This window comes from Oreochromis niloticus, linkage group LG18 (assembly GCF_001858045.2).
Source record: "Oreochromis niloticus isolate F11D_XX linkage group LG18, O_niloticus_UMD_NMBU, whole genome shotgun sequence".
In the NCBI taxonomy this organism is placed as follows: domain Eukaryota; kingdom Metazoa; phylum Chordata; class Actinopteri; order Cichliformes; family Cichlidae; genus Oreochromis; species Oreochromis niloticus.
The window spans coordinates 31,835,104-31,856,760 of NC_031982.2; the positions used below are offsets into that span (position 1 = coordinate 31,835,104).

The 21,657-nt window shown below is 39.6% G+C and overlaps 2 protein-coding genes across 3 annotated transcripts; one reads left to right on the forward strand and one right to left on the reverse strand.

The window, feature by feature from the left end:
- The first annotated feature begins 2,382 nt into the window (after window positions 1-2,382).
- On the forward strand, window positions 2,383-5,060 carry LOC109195430 (CD276 antigen-like). The gene is made up of 3 exons (XM_019347470.2): window positions 2,383-2,521; window positions 2,629-2,988; window positions 4,648-5,060. Exons 1-3 carry the CDS (start codon window positions 2,473-2,475, stop codon window positions 4,815-4,817), a joined length of 579 nt encoding a protein of 192 aa, XP_019203015.1. The 5' UTR covers window positions 2,383-2,472; the 3' UTR covers window positions 4,818-5,060.
- A 10,929-nt stretch (window positions 5,061-15,989) lies between these two features.
- LOC112842865 (protein NLRC3) lies at window positions 15,990-21,271 on the reverse strand. Of its 2 annotated transcripts, none has more exons than XM_025900337.1 (6): window positions 21,001-21,271; window positions 19,904-19,933; window positions 18,436-18,675; window positions 16,546-18,338; window positions 16,258-16,431; window positions 15,990-16,129 (listed from the first exon to the last, which is right to left on the reverse strand). In XM_025900337.1, exons 3-4 carry the CDS (start codon window positions 18,671-18,673, stop codon window positions 16,693-16,695), a joined length of 1,884 nt encoding a protein of 627 aa, XP_025756122.1. In that variant the 5' UTR covers window positions 18,674-18,675; window positions 19,904-19,933; window positions 21,001-21,271; the 3' UTR covers window positions 15,990-16,129; window positions 16,258-16,431; window positions 16,546-16,692. The 2 variants fall into 2 exon arrangements, with proteins under 2 accessions (XP_025756122.1, XP_025756123.1); XM_025900338.1 differs by having other exon boundaries at window positions 18,436-18,655; window positions 21,001-21,270.
- Window positions 21,272-21,657: the final 386 nt, after the last annotated feature.

The following is a 21,657-nucleotide window of genomic DNA, read 5'->3' on the forward strand; positions in this document are numbered from 1 at the left end:
AGAACACATGAAAGAGCAGACTGAGCTAACAAAGCGAGGATGTAAAACAATCCCACAACCAGTAAACTGAGAACATCTTTACAAAGAACGACAACAACAGATGACCTAAAATACAAAACTCCAGAATCACATTTACAGAGGACACAAAAAGAAACTATAAAAACTAACAAATAACAAAAATACTTAAAAGTAAAAATTAAAATCCTCATATACACCTAATGAACTTTTTGTTTTAATTATCAGTTGAAGCTGGTAGTTCATGTAGTTTTGTGTAAATCATAATTTAATGATTAACACCCACACAGCAACAGGCTAACAGTCCAGTTTAACATTTATAGATCTGCTGCTTTTGGTCACACTGACAGTTTGATCTATGTGTCAGACTGTTTTTTACTGATTATTAAATATGAACAATAAAGTTAAAAACTCAAAACAACACTGATGAGCTGCAGACTGTCTAACAGCCTGTGTCCACCTCACTTCACTCATATTTAGACACTAAACCTTGACTTGGACCATCCTGTCTCACCACATGTTCCTGGGATCTGTACTATGAAGATACCCAGGACATCTTTCTGCTTTGTGCCTTTACTTCTCCAACACTGACGACAACATTTGTTCTAATTTTGTCCCGATTGCCACCAAAATCAAATCAGCTGCAACTGTGGTTTTTATGCACCATCACGCAAACTTTAAAAACGACATCTTTCAAAAATATGGAACTAGAGGATGCAGCATGTAAAGCACAAAAGTGACTGCACTGAAGATTTTCCACACTCAGTTTTACTTTAATTCAGCACACAGCGAAAGTGTTCCCTCAGCAGGGTAAGCATAGCGAAACAACACCTGGGAAGGTGAGTGTTGGGTGTGTCTTATATAACCTAAGGGCACTCTTCTCTCCAGCTCAGTCAGTGAAATCTGTGCGTGGATGTTGGTGTGTGCAGAATGTGAGTGGAAAGAAGAGCAGACAGCAGCAGTAAGTATTTTATCTGCAACTCTGTTTTTATGTCAAACATCTCTGAGAGTGTTTAAAGTGAAATCTCTGCTCTCATTATCCTTAGATATAATGTTATTATTTTACCAGCTGATGTTACAGTGAAATACAGACGCTGTCTCTGTCTGATGTCATTTCTGATATTTTTTTCTGCCTCGAGGGATTTAAGAGTAAACCCTCTAAAATCAGGTTTGTCGGTATTCTCAAAACTGAAAAATTCCATTTGTTTTCTCAAGATCCCAGAGTCCAGATGAATATCTCTCACACCCCATGTCAGCTTTTATAAATTTTTCCTGATTTATTTTCTTTTTAAGGACTTGTACTTCTTTTGTCCTCCATGTATCCAGTTTCTTCTTTTAAGGACACACTACACACCAACTTTCTAGCCAATAGCTCTTTGGGAAATCTTCTTGCTGGCGCCTCATATCTGTCAGACTGTTTAAGCTTTTGGCAAATTAAACTACAGAAATGAGACAGGCTGACAAGGTTCTAAAAACAAAGTACCTAAAGATAGATTTTAAAACTGGTTCCTTGACAAGTTTGAGTTAGGTGCGTTTGAAGTATTGAAAAAATTCTGCTTCCGTCAAAGATAAATTTAAAGAAGTAAGAGCTGGCTCAAGACTTTTGCACACTACTGTAGCTACCAACAAACATGTGTTGGATAATATTTGATATATTCTAAAACACAGAACACAAAGTTTTTTATACTTTCTTTTATAGAGCTGTTTGATCAGCTTAAAGCTGAGAGCACACCAGAAACCTGATTTTTTTTTCTGTCTGCTGATGGTGAAGATGCCAGTCAGATTATAGAGAGATAAATCAGTTATAGCAAAAAACAAAAACCGATTGTGAACGCCAAGTGTGGGAGCCTATCTCCCCACCACCACACTCCCTGCCATTGGCTGATGCCCTCTGACGTCATTGCATAGGTGGTTCTCTGTGTCCGGGGCTGGGTGCTCAGGTGTGTACTGGCACACTCCCAGTGGCTGCTCGGTGGGGCCTGGCACCTGTGGCATGGCCAGGCCCCTTCCGGAGAGTGGAGGGTCCCCGGATCTCAGGTCTCTGGGTCCGGGGACTCAGTCTGATCTGGCCGGCTCCGGGAATGTCGCCCCAGCCCCCTGTGGATTCTGCACCATGGCTGCTGGGTGGCCCCCCCACTCCCACGCTGTCAGGGGCTCTCTTCAGCTCTTTTCTAGGAGGGTGGCGCGGCTGCCTCTCCAGTGGTCCTCCTTGGGCTCTCATCATTTCTGATTTCACTGTAATGTGAGAACTCCCAGAGGCACATTTTATGACCTACTCTTTATATTTTGCTGTCAGCTTGGAGAAACCTCTGCACACTTCATCCACATCACAACATGCTGCTCTATAGTAGAGGATATATAGCACACTGTAGATTTTCCTTCTTCTAGCTGTACTGACTGACCTTTGACCTCATGTGTTGATGACTCTTCACCTCTGTCTCCTCTCACAGGGAGAAGATGATCTGCAGGATCCTGCTGCTCATCATCCTCACCTCATGTGTCTCTGGTTAGTTTACAGCTTCACTTTATGAACTCCAAATAAAGCTCAACAACAGATTTGTTCCAGTTCTCAGTGTGTCTGCTCCTCTCTTTCCCTCTCTGTCTCCTCAACAGGATCATTTGTAGTCAATGTGACACAGACCTCCTATCAGGCAGAGGAGAACCACAACATCACACTGGAGTGGACGTTCACCACCAAACCTGACAGATCCTCAGAAACTCTCAACATCCTCTGTGAACTTTTTATCAGTCGTAAATCCTCAGTCCTGTATCAGGTTCATGAAGGTGTTGAGGTGTCAGAGTCTCAGGATGCAAAGTTTTCAGGACGAGTCCAGAGTGACAAAGACGCCCTCAGAGAAGGACGAATCAGACTTCAACTGTCCAGACTCAGGACTGATGACTCGGGTCTGTACCTGTGTGAGGTCAACACTGATTATGGCTTCGGCTCTGCCAGCTGTCGACTCAATGTCACTGGTATGTTGATTTAGCTGAAGTTAATCTAGTTTCTTTTATTACGATGGTGTTCACTGTTAGATCCACTGAGCTGTTAAAACAGACCATAGACTCTCTATGAAAGATGTCCATCGCTTCCGGGTCTGAACAATGAAGTCAATGTCAAAAGACTTCAATTCTTTTTTAGTGAACAGCAGGGTGTGGTTGCAAAAGCACCTCCATTAATCTGTGATCTCAGTAACCACTCTCCCAATCACTTCATGTTCTTTTTTTTTTCCCCTTTTAACTGAAATGAGACCAAAACTGAGGCCATGATACTTAAACCCAGTAGTTCTAATGGTTTTCCAAACTGGGACCTGTGTCCACTGGTTCCTTGTGTCAAAAAACCTCAGCATGATACGATGGACTTTAACTTAAAACTGGATAAAAAGATTAATTTTGTCATACAATCGGGTTTTTACTAACCAATACTTCTTTCTAAGGTCAATCCCTTCTTATCTTTTATTCATTTTATGGAGTTCTATGTGTTTTTGTTACATTATAACTTGACTGTTATACTGCAGTTTATTTTGGTGTGAATCATGTTTCCTTTTCATGCCATCAATTGGTCTAAAATTTGACAGCTGGCCTTCTTACTAGAACTCAGAAACTGGAGCCTCCTGTTTCCTGTTTCCTGGCCTTCATTCACTGGCTTCCTGTGACTTTTAGGACTGATTTTAAAATGTTTTCTCTTTTTAAAAATCCCTTAATGTGTTGATCTCCTAACATCACGTTCCTTCAAACTCTCTGACATCTGCTCACCAGTTACTCCTCAGTGTCCTATTTCTTGACCATTTAGTTATATTTATTGATGTGGGGCATCTTTGCTTTGTTTTATACAACACTTTGGTCAATATCTCCGCTCTAGCTTTGGGCTCCGTCCACACAAACCAAAAGCAAAGAAGAACTTTAGTATAAAAGGCAGCACAGAAAACATAATTCCAATTACTAAAGTGTGATTGAGTGGACAGCCTACAGCCCACCTCCACAGTGACCCACTGCCCACATTCTTCATGTGATCAGAGGTGCAATCACTAAAAGGAAGAAACAGCTGTTTCTCTCAGAGTGCAAATATCTTCAAGGCACCTAAAAGCCCTGAAACCTTTTGTTAAATATTTGATCCATAGTCGAGTTGTTTATGTTTATTTATATCTGGGATCATGAGAACAGTCGTCTCAAAGATGTCAACATCTGAACAGGGACTCAAACCAGAAACCTGCAGATTATCAGTCGGCTGCTCTAACCTCAGACTGTTTCACCAGTTAAACACAAATTTTTATCTGTTTGTCTAAACACAGCAGAGTAGATCTGCTGCTGAACTCCAACCGAATAAAACAAGAGGTTCATTTCATTCATATTCAGGTTTCCTCAGTTTCTCACTCAGAGTCACCTCGTGCTCGTCATGTGCAAACATCAAGATGACCATGACGAAACAATACTAATTATGGCTTCATTAAACAATGTAGGGCGTTATGGTGACTGACTCCATCTTTTATATACAGTCTATGAAGTAGCCCTGATGTAGTTTACCTGCTCAGAGTCATGTTGATCTATACCTAAAATTATGACCTGAGTAACTCTGTAACTAACATTTTACTTCAATCAATCAATCAATGATAAATATTTTCATGTCATTTACAGCAGCTGATCAGCTCCAACCTGAGAGACCGACAACAGCAGAAAATGGAGGCATGACTGGTTTCTATAGTTTAATGGGAGTGTTGGCAGCTCTGCTGGGATTGCTTGTAATATTTTTAGTTGTTTTCAGAAATAAAGCCAGGAGACAAAACCCTGTAGCAGAAATATGCTGAGCTTTTTATGGTAACAAACCATCAGTACTGACAGGAACAACTATCAGAAAGACTCATCACGAAACATGAAGCTACAGCCACAAAGCTACTCTGCTGTAAACTCATTAACACCAGATGACAGTGTTGGATTACATTCATCCATGTGATGTTTTAACAGCTGTAGAGTTAAGAGTTGGTTTAACACAGAGAGGAGTGAACTAGTTTCAGCAGATTGTTTTATAAACCCACATAATCTGTAATATTCATGTAAAAGTTGTTTATTGTTGTTTTATTTTTTTCACACACAACATACAAAGTGTGTAAAACTTGAGGCTACAGTTCATTCCTGTGCTGTGTGAATACCTGCAGTAACTAAAGCAATGACTGGACTCATCTGATCGACTGCTGCGTGTCCTCAGAGACGCCCCATTATATCCAGTCCTACCAGTAATCACTGCTCAGCATAATCCCAACTTCAGCTCCATCAGCTCACAGAAATATTCCAACCACAGTAAAGAGGACTTATTGTTTACCATGTTCAATAAATGTCAAAACCAGATTCAGTGTCTGCAGCTTTATTTTCATGCTGCTCTGAAACTCTGAAGGAAAGTTTACAGTCTAGATCTCCATGATGTAACAAGACTGTTTAACCTGAGCTGCTCATCGTTCTTCAAAGCTCTCTGAGTATCTACAGGATGGCAGAAATAAGAAACAGTAAATTTGTTGATGAAGCAATGAGGGGCTGAAACCACAAACTCAGTAACTGGTGCTGAGAATAAAGTCTGACCACAGAAAGTAAAAACATGCTTGTCATTTTAATAAATGTGGGATAAACCCAAACAGGACTGATGGTATTAATAAAGTTCTTTTGTGTGTTCATGATAAACTCTATTTGGTTTTTCCACTTGTTTAAAAATAAATAAATGAAAAGACAAAAAATAAGAACTTCTCTAATAAAAAGGATTTTATTTACAATGTACACATTATTACAGCAGCGATATGTCTGAGGATATGTACTCATCACATATCTTACTTATTTTAATGATAAAACGTTAAACAGCAACCCTCTCAATCAGCTGTTACAGTCTTTAGTCTTCATGGAGGTGAGAGATGAAGCTGAAACTTGTAATGCAGCAGGATGAGACACATAAGAAAAAGTCTGTTCAAAGATTCCTCGTTTTTTAGTAAAAAAAAGAATCATTGTTTACACTGATGTTATTTATCACTCCTGTAAAAGCTCAAATAAATAGGAAATTAATTAATACAGATTATATATATTTTTTTTATAACTTGCTTTCTGGAACTTAAACACATGTTGATGAGTTTGTTGGTTAAATTTGTGACTCAGGTCTTTATTTAAAGCTCAAATAATTTGGGCTCAAATTTATCCTCCAAAAAAATTGTCCTCTAAGTCGTGATTGGTTTAATTTCTGAAACACTAGTCAAGACTTGTTTCCTTTTTTATTATGCCAATTAAACAGAGCACAGCACCGATGACCACTAGAACTAGTACTGATAATACCAGTGACAGTCCAACACCACGCTGGCTTTCTCTGCTCTCTGGTTGTGGACTCACAGTCTGAAGGTTGGATGTATGAAAAACTGCAAAAAACAAACATATCAAGCCCAAAATAACAGATTTTGTTTTAACTTGAATTGAATAATGTTTGCAAAGTGAAAAAAAAAAAAAAGATCTCACCAGTGATATTAAGTCGACATCTTCCAACACTGAAGCCATAATCAGTGTTGACCTCACACAGGTACAGACCCGAGTCATCAGTCCTGAGTCTGGACAGTTGAAGTCTGATTCGTCCTTCTCTGAGGGCGTCTTTGTCACTCTGGACTCGTCCTGAAAACTTTGCATCCTGAGACTCTGACACCTCAACACCTTCATGAACACGATACACGACTGAGGATTTATGACTGATAAAAAGTTCACAGAGGATGTTGAGAGATTTGGTTGATCTGTCAGGTTTGGTGGTGAACGTCCACTCCAGTGTGATGTTGTGGTTCTCCTCTGCCTGATAGGAGGTCTGTGTCACATTGACTACAAATGATCCTGTTGAGGAGACAGAGAGGGAAAGAGAGGAGCAGACACACTGAGAACTGGAACAAATCTGTTGTTGAGCTTTATTTGGAGTTCATAAAGTGAAGCTGTAAACTAACCACAGACACATGAGGTGAGGATGATGAGCAGCAGGATCCTGCAGATCATCTTCTCCCTGTGAGAGGAGACAGAGGTGAAGAGTCATCAACACATGAGGTCAAAGGTCAGTCAGTACAGCTAGAAGAAGGAAAATCTACAGTCTGACTTCATTCACTAATTACAACATCTGACCAAAACTGCAAGAACTACAACCACTGCAATGGAAGCAACCAGAAGAAAAACCTGCATTTCGATTTCATGTTAAAGTTTTCAGAGCTGCAGAATTTGTTTTCTGTCAGAAGGTGACGCCAGGCTAAAACTGAAATAAATTATTAAAATCATTTTCTCAGCAGTTCTCTCAAAGCTTCCAGCTCACCCTGAATAAATATAATAAAGGATTCATGAGTATCACTGATACAAAAGCATTTAATTTACTATTTACGCACAATGTTTCTGTTTATACCTCCAGTTTAGTCTTAACTTTTCTACGATTGATACAAACAAAATATCGATAAAATCATAAAATAATGTTTTATTTAAATACTTAAAACAAACAGACATCAAATAAGACAGCTTCCTGTTAGGAGAAAATAAAACTTTAACCGCAGTTTAATGGTTGGTGTCACTGTTTGGTGTTTGAGCTCTTCTAAAATCAAATGCAACCTACTGACCTGTAAATAAACTGTATCAACACCACTATTTTACCACAAAGATGACCTCACACCTGACTGGGATGCTAATAATAACAATAGAACATTATGACATTAACAGCCTTCAGCGCAGCGTATATTTCACTCCCCGCCTCTCACCGCATGACAGGTGAGAAAGGCTCCAAACACTTCCACACAACCCTGAACTGGACAAGTAGTCAAGTGCATGTATGGATGAGCCCAGTGCTTTTAAATGCACTGAAAGTTAACAGACAGCAAGCTGCTGGTTGACCTGGTGAACCACAGGTCAAAGCGTGCTGTAGAGGCCTGAGTCTGGGTCCATGCCAGGCCTGCTCATACCTCTTCAGTCTGTCCCTGCTTTCCTGTCTTATTTGTGCACTGTTCAATGAAATAAGAGCTAAAATGTTAAAAAAATCAATATTTTAAAAAAGACAAAATAAAAATAAATGACACCCAGAAACACAGTAAATTTTAACAAAGACACAGTACATGCTAATGTTGTCTCCTCTTCTTTCAGATGGACTCTTTTTCTTACCTTTAACCACTTGATTTATCTCTGAAGTGCACGATGACTCCGTCCCGCTGCAGTTGTGTGGGGCAGTGACTGAGTATGAGTCACTGCTGCCGATATTTAATGCTGACCTAAATTTAAAAATATATTTTGTCATCATTATTTCCTTTTCCTCAGTGCATTACTGTGTGCATGTTTGCCAGAAAGACAGTGACCTCTTTACACACTGACTACAGGTGTTCTGTCAAATATAAAGGGCTACATCTCACTCTGGTGTATGTAAAGGACCACTTCGTCAAATTTAACAAAGGTAATGTTAGATTGGACGCTAATTGGTTTTTCAAAAAGTGGAGATGTCATGAGCTAACGTTGAATGAGACAATCCAAGTTGATGAGCACTTCATATGCATGCGTCATAACCAAGCTGGAAGCCTGTTTATACTATCTGACCATGAATTTATGCACCCAGACAGCGGTTCTGTAATGAGCACAGTCACAGTAAGAAGAGGTTTGATCCCACCTCCTGGTTGTTTTCTATCCTTGTACAACAACACACGCAAATCTCTACTCCGTCTTTGCTACAGTAACATAAACACACCTTTAAACATGGAGCAAACAATAGAAGCCCATTAAACACAGGTCCTTACACACTGACTGGATGGGTCACCAGCAAACACTCATTTATAGAATTCCTCATTCAACAATCATTTTCAGTATCAAACACTGACATATTACAGTGTAAGTGCATATGTTCAACATTTACGTGGTTTTAAAATATTTTACAAAACACAACCTTCTCATCCATCTGAGATTCATCTTTACAATCAGCAGGTCAATGAGAGCACCACCCAAACCCAAAGTCCTGGTGCTGTACTCCAAAAAAAAAAAAAAGAAAGAAAAAGAAGAAGATAGAATCAAATCCAGGAAAAAGTGTATAAAAACAGAAAATAGGATCTGAGTAAAAAGACAGAACCACGCTTTCACTGTTTCTCTGCCTGACGTCATCACTTTGGTCGCATAGAGACTGGTCTCTTGGTGCCACTCGCTCGTGTATAAAGCTCGGGGAGATCGGTGGACTAACTTCGGATCGATCGTTTATGTTTTCCAGGGTGAGACGTCTGGGTTTCTTTGAGGGGAAACGTGCACCAACTGCGCAGATCTCTGTGTATTTCCTTGAGCATAACTAGACACCAAAGCTGCACTCGCTCACACCTACCAACTAACAAACTTCATATGATCCGTGTGACAGAAGCTGCAGACGATCACTGTTCGGCGCAACAGCCACGATGCGGAGCCGTTTCCCAGAAAAAATATAATCCGCGTGCACAGCTTACCAGTCCCCACTTGCAGCAGGTATCGAGCTGCCGTGCACCTGTGACTTTTCCACTCAGCACCTTGAAAATGTCTGTGTGAAAATGAGAGTCCAGCTGCTCACCGAGCCTGCTAACTGCTGTGTGTTTCTACTTTAGTGTTATACACACTGATCTTATTTTCATGTCTTTTTCTAAATCTATTTTTCTTTTCTGTGCTGCTGTTTCTTTCACACTCTCAGTCTTTAAAATCCATTTGGCTCAAACAGCACAATAAACTGACGACTCCGGTTTTTCTGCACTGACTGTGGAGGAAACGTGAGAAGTTTCCCTTTTCTTCATCAAAACATAAAACATGGCGCCACCGTGTGTCAGAAAAACACTTCTGCAGCTTGAAAGACTTAAAGTACATGAAGTACACGAATACCTTTCATCCATGTACTGTCTGAATAGAAAACAGGATCCACGTTCAGTCCAGTGATGAATACTGATCAACTTCCAGCTCATCAGATCAGTGTTTGATCAACAATGTAAACGAGGCTGTTGGAGTTTAGTTCAACAACATGATGACAGAGAATAATAATCATAAACTTAATGGAGGAAACTGATCATGGTGTTTACATTATTTTGAACGAATCTTGATCAAAGTGTCAATAATAACACGATGAATATAAACTGTGATTATTTTAAGGGAATAAAACAAAATGTGAACTTTGACCTCACAGAGCGTTTATTGTAATTATCGCTCTCTGTTGAACAGAAGCTTATTATGACGTCCTCAGGTTGATGTTATGATGATGATGATAATGATGTGTTATAAGCTCTGATGTATCTGTGGTTTCATATACATTAAGTAATGCTTTGCCTCCTGACGGAAACGGTTTTAACTGTAAATTAACTGTAAATGTAAAAATATGTTTCGGTTTTAGAAATGTAGTTTTTAAAAGCAGGAACCTGCTTCAGATCCTGTGGTGAGTGAGTGTCCTCTCAAACACACTGACACTGTCCTGAGCAGCGTCTCACATGAACTCTGAATGTGTGTTGAGTGTGAAGGATACAAAGATGAGCTGCTGTCTGGTTACCTGCTGGCATCCTCGAAAGAGTGACCTTTGTCCTTTAGATGCAGATGAACTGCTGAGTCTTGTCCCGTCGTCACTCTTACAAAGGTCACTCCATTAAAAACACAGAAGTTCTCTTCAAAAAGGGCCCAAGTAGTCTGTATTTTCTGAGGTACCTCAGGTCCATGATACAGGACTGAGCTTTTATTACTGATAAACAGCTCACAGAGGATGTTGAGAGTTTTCAGGTATCTGTCAGGATTCTGGACTTTTCCACTAACAGGAGTCAAAAAATCACAATGAATGCACTCCTTCCCTGGTGTTTACTGTCTATTGAAGCATATTTGGAAAAGGGTTATATGCAATAAAATGCAAAAATAAATTAGGTAAGAAAAAAAAACTACTTCCCTCTATGTTCCAGCCTCTGTTACTTACATTTATATAATAGAGAGAAATAAGGGAATACTCTCTCATATATTTTGGGCATGTGGTTTTTGAACAGGAACCTCAGAAAGACTCTTGCAGCTTGATTCTCTGGACATGTTTCTCTTTTCATAAGTCCTTCTAAGCATATTAAGTATGCTGTTCTATTGCCATGGCCATTGACTGAAGCTTTTTTATTTATCATCATCATCATCATCATCGAGCACCTAGAAGTTTAGATGCTTATTAGTGTATGACAAATTTCAATACAGGTGCTTTACAACATTTGCAAAAACAACTGTGCACTGAGGAAAGTTTTCATTCTTCATTTATATCTTTCTATCATACATGAAAGCAGATTATACAGGCACAGGTAAAGATCTCAGCTGACCAGAATCCAGTCTGAACTTTGAACTACTCCTGCTCTCTCTGACGCTTTCCAGTAACTTTTGGCCAGATGGTGGTGCTACAGGATTCCTATCCAAAAGCCTCAGAACCATGCACTTGAATTGCAAACATATTACAACCACCAGTTCACTTAATCAAACGTTTCGCCTGCTTTTTTATTCTTTCCTCAGTTTTCTATTTCCACTACTACTGCATGATCTAGAAGTTAAGAAGGTGGCACTAGGACTTTTGGTGGACTGTTGGTGTAATTCCAATCACATTTGAAACATTTACCATATTCAAATGTATAATGTTGTGTATTTTATAATAAATGGATGACAGTTATGTTACTGTAGCTCAGTAACTTTGCTATATTGCTACTTTATGAGCTCAGGTTCAGTTTTCTGAGTCAGCACAGATGTAGATATGAGAGTCACGTAACCTAACTCTAAACCCAGGGTATACAGGTTCAGTGAATGTGGTGTTGAAGGTGTGGAGGTGGACCAGTGTGCCAGAGATTATGTTATAGAAGGACACGGTGCCCATAGGACAGTCCACATACACTGCTACTTTGTGACAGGCAGAGGAGGAGACAGGGATGGCTCTTGATTTGTAATTGTGAGTTGCAAAGTATTCGCCCTCATCACAGTACAAAGACCAGGACTGATCAGTTTTGCCAAACCTGCTGTCATCACCGTTTCCTTTCCGTTTGATTCCTTTGTAAGCCACTGCAATATGAACCTCTCCACTCCACTCAACCTCCCAGTAACAGCGACCCGTCAGAGTGTTGGTACACAGCAGCTGAGGCCAATGATCAAATCTTTCATCATTATCAACATACTGCTGGTCCTCTTCTACATGCACCACCTTCCTGTTGTTGTCAGACAGTTTGAGTTTTCTGTGTATTGTGTTTAAATCCAGGTTTAGTTCACAGAAATCTAATGGAAAGAATATGGGGAGAAGATATACAATCAGTTTGTAGAACTCTAATCATTCAAACTACAAGAGTTACTGTGCTATACAGTCTGAAGATATTCTGAAATAAAAGGAATGCAATCATGAATAGAGATTACCAAGAAAATTAAGACATACAGTACCTAACTGGAGCATGCAGTGATTATTCAACTCCAAGCCTGAAATCTTCTGCATTCACACCTCAGGGTCTACTACAAAAATGACTTACCACTTCACAGGATGGTTCGTCATGAGATTGTGTTGTTTGTCTTATAGTTGATGATCAATATCACCTTTAGCAATCATTATAGTCAAGTTCTCATCCAACAATCCACTTTTTCATTTCAAATCTGAACTTTGTGTTTTAAATTACACTTCTTTTATTTATCTTTGGGTGTTTTTAAAAACTCTACTACTTAAGAACTCCCACTCTATTGACTTAAGGTTTTATAGGGGATCTACAGAAGATAGTCCCAGATAATGAGGCCATGTGGAGCTATAGCCATAGTGAATGTAGTTGAATGTATGGGGGGGGAGGATACCCAACGAGCCTAGCACAGTGAAGAATAAAGTTAGGGTACACTTGGAGTGTTGAGCAGAGGTCTAAGAGATCCTCAACTCCCATTTGCATCAGAATGTCAACACAATGTTGAGTATGAAAAGTCCCAGCTAGATGCATCTCCATTATTGAGGATGGAGAACCGAGCTGTTCCTGTAAAATGCCAAGTCCCTAATGGAGTGGTTGGTTTTCCTAACCAGTCCACATTACACTCCATCAGGGCTTTCCTTTTCATGAAATCTATGAAAATAGAGTCGACAAAATCAATTACAAAAAGATTTGTGGATTGGTTTGTGGATTATGTCTCATTTAGTGCATGATATGGTCATGTGGTTATTTCCAATTTGTAGAGGACCAGTTTGCAGTCAAGTGTGAAGATGACTGAAGTGAGGATGTGTGAACCTCCAAGTCTGAGGCCGTGGCTCTAAGCTGCAAATTATTTACACACTTTCAGTGCCAAATGAACAGTTCAAGTATCTCTGGATCTTGTTAGGGAAGATTTGAGGAGACACTCAGTCAGTTGTCTGTGTATCCTCTCCAGACATTCTACTGACCCTGGTTTTCACATCACTTCATGAGGATCAAAATCCAGCTGGTAAAGTGACTTTTTATGGTTGTACAAGAAGGCAGGTGATCTACCTTATGATTTTAACTTAAGGCAGTGGTTCCCAAACTTTTTTTGCTGGGCCCCCCTTGTTTAACAAGAAAATGTTCGCGCCCCCCACCCCCGCGCGTGCACGCGCGCACGCACACGCACAAACACATCCTTCAACCACACACACCCATATTTTGCTCCATTGCGGTTTATTTCACACCTCAAACATTTATTAAACAATTAAGCAAATACAAATAATCTGCAATAAATTACTGGTAGTAAGAAAATAAACTACCAACTCTTTTACGCTCCGTCCGCACCTACACGGGTATTTTTGAACGCGCAGCTGTTTCGGGCACATGTAAACGGCGTATCGAATCACCGAGAACGGAGATTTTTTAAAACTCCTTTTTTTTTGCGTTTACGTGTGGACAAGGAATACAAAGTTTGTCACGCAATGTCAAAGGTATGTGGCTTTTTCACGTCACGCTGTGCGCCACGTTATTGTTTACATGAGATGAATTGCAGAATGGCAGATAGAGACAAAATACTGTTAATCTGACTCTGCAGGTTTTACACGCTTACATATACAGGCCATTACTGTCCCTGCATTTAGAAAGGCAGAGGCATCACGGTGTAATTATTTTACATGTAGTTGTTTTTTTTCCTGTGTAATAATGTTCAACATTGCTATCAATACATTTAAAAAAAAAAACCCTCTACAAAATGGGTTCAAAAACATAAACAACTGTGGGATACTGTTTGTCCGTGATTTGAACAGCCCAGCGCTGCTCCCGATGCAGGGAAAACTAATTCTGCAGGGAGACCTACCTCAGCACTTGTGCAGGTGAAACCAAAGGGAAGATATGCTTCACCATATTTTCTAGTCTTTGGCTTAGAATGAAGTTGGTTTGGAAACATATTCAGCGATGCTTCATCTCCTGCTTTGCGTTTGTGTGGGCGCCCCCTGCTAGCAGTGTCCAAGCCTTGTTTTTGTTTTTTTTCCCTTTTCATGCCGCGCCCCCCCTGCAATAGCTCTGCGCCCCCCCTAGGGGGCGGGCCCCACACTTTGGGAACCACTGACTTAAGGTATGCTGGTGGCTTTTTACCTATGTAAATCTTTCTTGGAACTGATTGTTTCTATACCTTTGCTGTGGCTGTATTTTTAAAAACTGATCATTTCAAATATACATATATAAAGAGGATAAATAAAGTGTACTAGTTATACTACACAATATAACAGGGTTTAAATGCAAGCTGTCAGTGATTTAATGCCTGGATTTAAAAACACACTTACATTTCCTTAAACCTGGTTTCAGCCATTGTACTCCACAAGGCTCCATCCTGAAATTAAAAAAAAAAAAAGGCGGTGTCAGACTAGCTCATTCTTACTCAGCAATCAAAAGCAAATATTTCATGTTTCCATCCCTCGCTTGAACAAGGTATCATACTTTTGTTTTAGTCTGTACCTGTTTTGTATACCCATATAAAACACTAGGGCTGGGCCATATCATACCGTTCATGGTAATACCGGTATAATGTTCGGCAACGATAAGAAAATGAAATATTGCGATAGAATATGGGTAAAACGTGCATGCGCAGTGCCTTTGTTTTCATACGCACATGGCAGAAAAAGCATAGCGGCAACGGAGAATGAGAAAAGCGAAAGCGGATCATTGAATGAAACGGATGAGCGAGAAGTGGTTTGTAAAAATGCTGCAACTTCAGTGGTGTGGAACTGGTTTGGCTTTCGTCTGCCAGATACACAACAAAGCACTATTTTTGGTAGCGCATGCTAGCGGACCGTCGTTATTACTGTGTTTTTTGGAAAATACGGCACACTTAAAATCAATCCTTTGATTTTTCTGAAAATTGACAGTGCCCCTTATAATCCCGTGTGCCTTATGTATGAATTCTGGTTGTGTTTACTGACCTCGAAACGATTTTATGTGGAACACGGCGCTCGAAAATCTGTCAAATGTTTTAGTGCGACTTTGCTAAGCTACGAAGCCGCACCGCTTGATGGATTGTCAGAGCATTACGGCTATCGTAGGCAGGAGCCTCGCGGAGTGATACGTACTGTGCTTCAACATAATATTACCGTATTGTGTGTATAACCTCTTTTTAAGTTTTGTGGATATTATACATGGTTATGCTGAGGATATGTCGGCCAGTTTCCACTGGAAATGCCTTTTGGTTAAACTGTCAGCAAGGAATTTGCATTTGCACTGTTAAATTTTTATATAACTTTAATTCACATAAAAAACAGCTGCTTGTTTAAGTGAAAATACATTGATGTTTTTTTTTTTTGCACTAATAAAGTTGTGGAGTTGTAAAGTATTTTGTCTAGTGTCAATTATATTGTCAGTTATATTGTTATCGCAAATTTTCAAATGTATATCGTGATAAATATTTTTGGTCATATCGCCCTGCTCTATAAAACACAATTTATTACATTTACATTTTCTTGCCTACTATCAAACACTATGATGTAAGCTTACATCATAGAGGTAATGTTTGTAGCCCTACCTCGACTTCTCCTTACCTGAGGGTTTCCAGTTTCCACTGTGGATCCTGCAGTCATGTCAACAGCAGCTTCATTCCCGAGTCTCCTAGATGATTGTAGCTCAGGTCCAGCTGTGTCAGATGGGAGGGGTTAGAGCTCAGAGCTGAACTGAGGAAAGCACAGCCTTTCTCTGTGATCAGACAGCCTGAAAGCCTGCAAATATAATACAACACATGGCACACAGTCTGAGTGAACTACATTTAATTTGTTTGTTTGTTTGCCAAAGATTATTTCAATTAGTGGAATGTCAAAATCTTAAACAAGTAGTAAGATGATCTAACCTGAGAGTTTGAAGTGTGCAGTGTGAACTTTCAAGGCCAGCACACAACAACTCCACTCCTGAGTCCTGAATGTTGTTGTTACTCATGTCCAGCTCTCTCAGTCTAGAGGACTGGGATCTGAGAACTGATGATAGAGCTTCACAGCTTTTCTTTGTGAGATTACATCCGCTAAGCCTGAAAATATATCAGTGAAAAAGTTAGAAAACATCTGTGATGCTACCAAATTCCTAGAGAGGAGCACAGATGTGAAGCATGCCCCAACCTGTTTCACACTGGTTACACACTTACAGAACTTTCTTGGAGTCTTTGACCACTGGCAGCAGTCTCAAAAAAGCCTCCTCTGAAGCTGAGTATTCCTTCAGATCAAACACATCCAGCTCTTCTTCTGATATCAGTAGGACAAAGACCAGAGCTGACCACTGGGCAGGAGAAAGATCAACTATGGACAGGCTTCCTGAACTCAGATGACGTTGGATCTCCTTCACTAGAGTCATCATTCAGTTCATTCAGACAGTGGAACAGATTGATGCTTTTTTCAGGAGAGAGATTCTCATTCAGTTTATTTTTTATGTACTGAACTGTTTCATGATTGGTCTGTGAGATGTTTCTTTTTGGTATCAACAGGCCTTGTAAAAGAGTCTGATTGGTCTGCAATGAAAGACCCAGGAGGAAGCGAAGAAACAAGTCCAAGTGTCCATTTGGACTCTTTAAAGCCTTGTCCACAGCACTCTGGTAGAACTGTCTAACTGAATATACTCCAGTCTGCACTGAGGCTGTTTCTTCTTCTTCCAGCAGGTTGATACCAGAGTTGATGAAGGTCAGGTGGACATGTAGAGCTGCCAGAAACTCCTGAACACTCAGATGGACAAAACAGAACACCCTATCCTGGTACAGCCCTCTCTCTTCTTTAAAGATCTGTGTGAACACTCCTGAGTACACTGAGGCTTCTCTGACATTAATGTCACACTCTGTCAGGTCTGATTCATAGAAGATCAGGTTTCCTTTCTGCAGCTGCTCAAACGCCAGTTTCCCCAGTGCTTCAATCATTATCTTACTCTCTGGACTCCAGAGAGGATCTGTCTCAGCTCCTCCATCATAGTTGATGTTCTTCAGTTTGGTCTGAACCACCAGGAAGTGAATGTACATCTCAGTCAGTGTCTTGGGCAGCTGTCCTCCAGCCTGTTTGGTTTTTAACAAACTCTCTAAAACTGTAGCAGTGATCCAGCAGAAGAGTGGGATGTGACACATGATGTGGAGGCTTCGTGATGTCTTGATGTGAGAGATTATGGTGTTGGCCTCTTCCTTGTCTCTGAGTCTCTTCATGAAGTACTCTTCCTTCTTTGGGTCAGTGAACCCTCTGACCTCTGTAACCATGTCTATATACTCAGCAGGGATCTGATTGGCTGCTGCAGGTCGTGTGGTTATCCAGATGTGAGCAGAAGGAAGCAACTTTCCCCTGATGAGGTTTGTCAGCAGCACATCCACTGATGTGGACTCTGTAACATCAGTGAGGATCTCAGTGATGTGGAAGTTCAGAGGAAGTCGACACTCATCCAGACCATCAAAGATGAACACAACTTTGAACTTTTTAAAGTTACAGATTCCTGCTTCTTTGATTTCAGTAAAGAAGTGATGAATAAATCCCACTAAGCTGAACTTTTTATCCTTCAGTAAATTCAGCTCTCTGAATGGGAATGGAAACATGAACTGGATGTCCTGGTTGGTCTTGTCTTCAGCCCAGTCCAAAATGAACTTTTGTGTCAGGAGTGTTTTCCCGATGCCAGCCACTCCTTTGGTCAGAACTGTTCTGATTGGTTTGTCTCTTTCAGTCAAAGCTTTAAAGATGTCTTCACACCTGATTGTTGTTTCTGGTCTGTTTGGTTTCCAGGAAAACATTTCAATCTGTCTGACCTCATGTTCAGTGTTGACCTCTCCGGTCCCTCCCTCTGTGATGCAGAGCTCTGTGTAGATCTCATTTAGAGTGGTTCGGGTTCCTGGTTTAGCGATCCCCTCAAAGACACTGTGGAACTTCTTCTTTAGGTTACATTTAAATGTATTTTCACAACCTGGATCAGGATTTTCTACAGGAAAGCACCAGAAACAAGAGTGTTATGATTATAGAAAATATGAAAATTTCATTCCTGTAAAGACTGAATTTATGAAGAGAAATCCTCTCACTGCTCTGCAGACAGTCAGCCAGCTCCTCCTGTTTCATTATTCTCAGGAAGTTAACTGCAAGTTTCAGAAATGCCTCTCTGCTGCTCCTTCTCTGCTTCTCTTCCTCACTGTCCAACACCTCCTCTTCATCCCTCTGACACTCTGAATAATCTGGATTCAGATCATTCTGCATCTTCTTTAGCTCGTTCTTCACAAACGTGATAATGTTTTCCTCCAGCATCTGGAAAAAATGACACATTCCTAATTCATGAAAATCAGATCTTCAGTGTGAAAAGACTTTCACTGATTTGCTTTGTGTTTGTTTCCGATTTAACAAAAAAAAGAGTGTAAAAAAATATGTAAGTAACAATTTAAAACAAAACCCCTGTCAGAGAAAAAAATATAATTTCAACATTTCATTATTTTGTAACATTACTGGATCATTTTTCTTAAAATTATGGACTGTCAATTTGTTCTTATTAATGTAAGAACATAGATTAGTAACACTCTTTTACATTTCTGAAAAAAAGATAATAAATGATTATGTACATATGTATACAAATGGCCCCACATATGACTCTATACACAGGAGTTTATGAAAGCCTGTTTTGATCCCTCAATTTCATCTTCACACTAGGACTTTTATCCCCAGTGTTAGTGATAAAATGTATTGCGGCTCAGTTCATGATATTAACAACAATCAGATCTTTGTAAAATTTCATTCTGCCTTTTGCTCACATCACAATCCTGAAACTGCTTTGATCAAGGTCTCAAATGATCTACTGCTCACTGCTGACTCTGGGCTCTACTCTGTCTTTATTCTGCTTGATCTGAGCTCAGTTTATGACACTTTGGATCACACAATGTTAATCAGCCATTTCAATATTTTGCTTTCAATAACTGCTAATGTATAACAGCGAGCTTATAAAGTCTGAAGCTCTTAGATGAGATGGGTCAGTTACTGTCATGTTGCCTGGATCTCTATGAGTCACTGTAGGACAACATTTTATCATTACAGCTGCCATTTTGTTTAGTAAGTTTGTCTTAAATAAAATAAAAAGTTTTTAGTGTTTGTTAACAGTGCTGGGTTAAAATAAATTGTTAACATAAGAAAGAACAGGCGATTATCTGGTAGACAGATGTGTTACTGCATGTATGTCTTGATGCCTGCTCAGTCATCCAGGTAAGTAAATCCCAAATGGTTTATTCTGCTCATCTGGACGTTGCGTTTTCAGTGGGAGAAGCTAGCACCACTGTTCATTCAGTGGTGCTAGCTTCAGTCATTATGCAAATGTCCTGTTTATAAGGTTGGGGAAACCTGCAGTTATCTGAGACTGAAGACGTCACTTGGATGGTGATGAAATGTTTCTCCCACTGAAAACGTTACATCCAGATGAACAGAATCAACCTTTCGGGACTGCATGTATGAAATGTTTTCTGCATTTGTTCTTGTAGCAGTGAATCTAATGTGAGGTGTTGAGTGTGATACCTTTCCATGTTCTTTAAAACCTGCAGTCACCTGATAAAAGAGAAAAGTGAGAATAATTCAGCTTTACTTCAGTTTATTCAGATTTTTGATTGATGTGAAGGTAGTGACCTGTTTAATATTCTCGTATTATATTATATTGTATTTATTATATATATATATATATATATATATATATACACATATACATATATGTATATATATATATATATATATATATATACATATATATGCTTTGTGAAACAGTAAAGGCAAAACTTGTGACAAATGGACAAATGACATATCAGGTTGTTTTGTAAAGAAGGAGAGTGCGCTGTTCACACACATTTTTAAGAGCAATAAAAAAATGCCTTTAAAAAGCTTGGCGCACTTTATAAAAAGTCACATAATAAAGAGTGACCTTTAAAGAAAATAAAAAACACAGAGTCACACCACGGGTGAAAAACTCTGTACCTTCCTCCTGGCTCTAATTCCCTTTACCTGTTTACTTCCTTTCAAAGGCTATGTTAACATTTACCCAATTAAAGCTACAACAACATTTACAACCTTTACCCCAGAACAACTTGATAACACATAACGAAACACAACAAATACAATCCAACAATCTCACTAGTAGAAAAATTATTTTTTAGTTTCTCAACTGATCAGAAATATGTTTGCTGTGTCTACAGAGATTTTTTTATGGATGTCTAAATTAATGAAATAGAAAGAAAGTTTTAACTAAAAACAAATACTTAAAGGAAGTGAAATATAAGGGGAAGTATAGAGTTCTGTGGTAATAAAGAAGAAACGAAACTAACAACTGTAAGGCTAATTTACATCATGGAGCCCTGCTCTCAAAGTAACTCAGTAAATCAGTCTGTAAAGATAGATTCAATCTCTCCAGCCCCAAAACCCCGGTGTTCCAGATTAACTGGTGTCACAGATTAACTGGTGACAGTCGAACAGATGTGTCGTAGATTTGCTTTTCAGGAACCGACAAACCAGCAAATAAACACTGACTATATTTAATCTGCGACATGTGTGAGGTTACCTCAAACACAGTCCGCCAGTCGTGTTGCTGTTTAACAACAAAATATTTAAAACTGTCTCGAGTTTACCTGGTGATATTCTCAAGCACGAGGCGACCGAGAAAACGCCAAACAAATAAACGTCCCCACGCCGATGCTGTTCACAGGACAGCAAGAGTCAACGATCTGGAGAATCTTGTCTTCGTCATCATTCCCCTCGTACATTTTATTATCCGATGTCTGTCACTTCGTAACTAAAGCGTCCAGTTTACTTTGTGTGCACTCAAATGGTGTCGAGTCAACTAGCGCCACCTGTGGCCAAGTGCCGTAGCCTACGGCCAGATTAATTTGTGACACACATCTGTACCTGGCTCTATGACCACATTGAGTTGAGGCTGAGTGACTGCACTTACACCTGGTGCATTCAAATCTACCCACAAACATGTTCAAATATGCAGTGTAAGCAATGTGGATTGTCAAGACTGCTTTTCTTCATTGAATCATTTACACTGCAGAGAAGAGAGAGGAAAAAAAGAAAAAAAGCTATATTTAATGAATCCTTTATATGGTTATTTTGTTTAAATATCCAATGCAAGCAATGTGGATTGTAAAGACTAAAACCAGTCATCAAGCAAAGAGAACAGGGATATTTTTTTTTCTGTTGATTTAACACAAGTAACATCTGTAGTAACTTTCTGCACTTTCCTTGTACAGACACATAAAGACACACACATACAGACACACTCA

Bases quoted from the DNA above. Each gene is read 5' to 3' on its own strand.
- LOC109195430 (XM_019347470.2), top strand. From the start codon at position 2,473: ATGATCTGCAGGATCCTGCTGCTCATCATCCTCACCTCATGTGTCTCT. The intron at 2,522-2,628 runs GTTAGTTTACAG...TCTCCTCAACAG, and splicing joins CCTCACCTCATGTGTCTCTG to GATCATTTGTAGTCAATGTG. The intron at 2,989-4,647 runs GTATGTTGATTT...TGTCATTTACAG, and splicing joins CTGTCGACTCAATGTCACTG to CAGCTGATCAGCTCCAACCT.
- LOC112842865 (XM_025900337.1), bottom strand. From the start codon at position 18,673: ATGTGTCATTTTTTCCAGATGCTGGAGGAAAACATTATCACGTTTGTG. The intron at 18,339-18,435 runs GTGAGAGGATTT...GCTTTCCTGTAG, and splicing joins GGCTGACTGTCTGCAGAGCA to AAAATCCTGATCCAGGTTGT.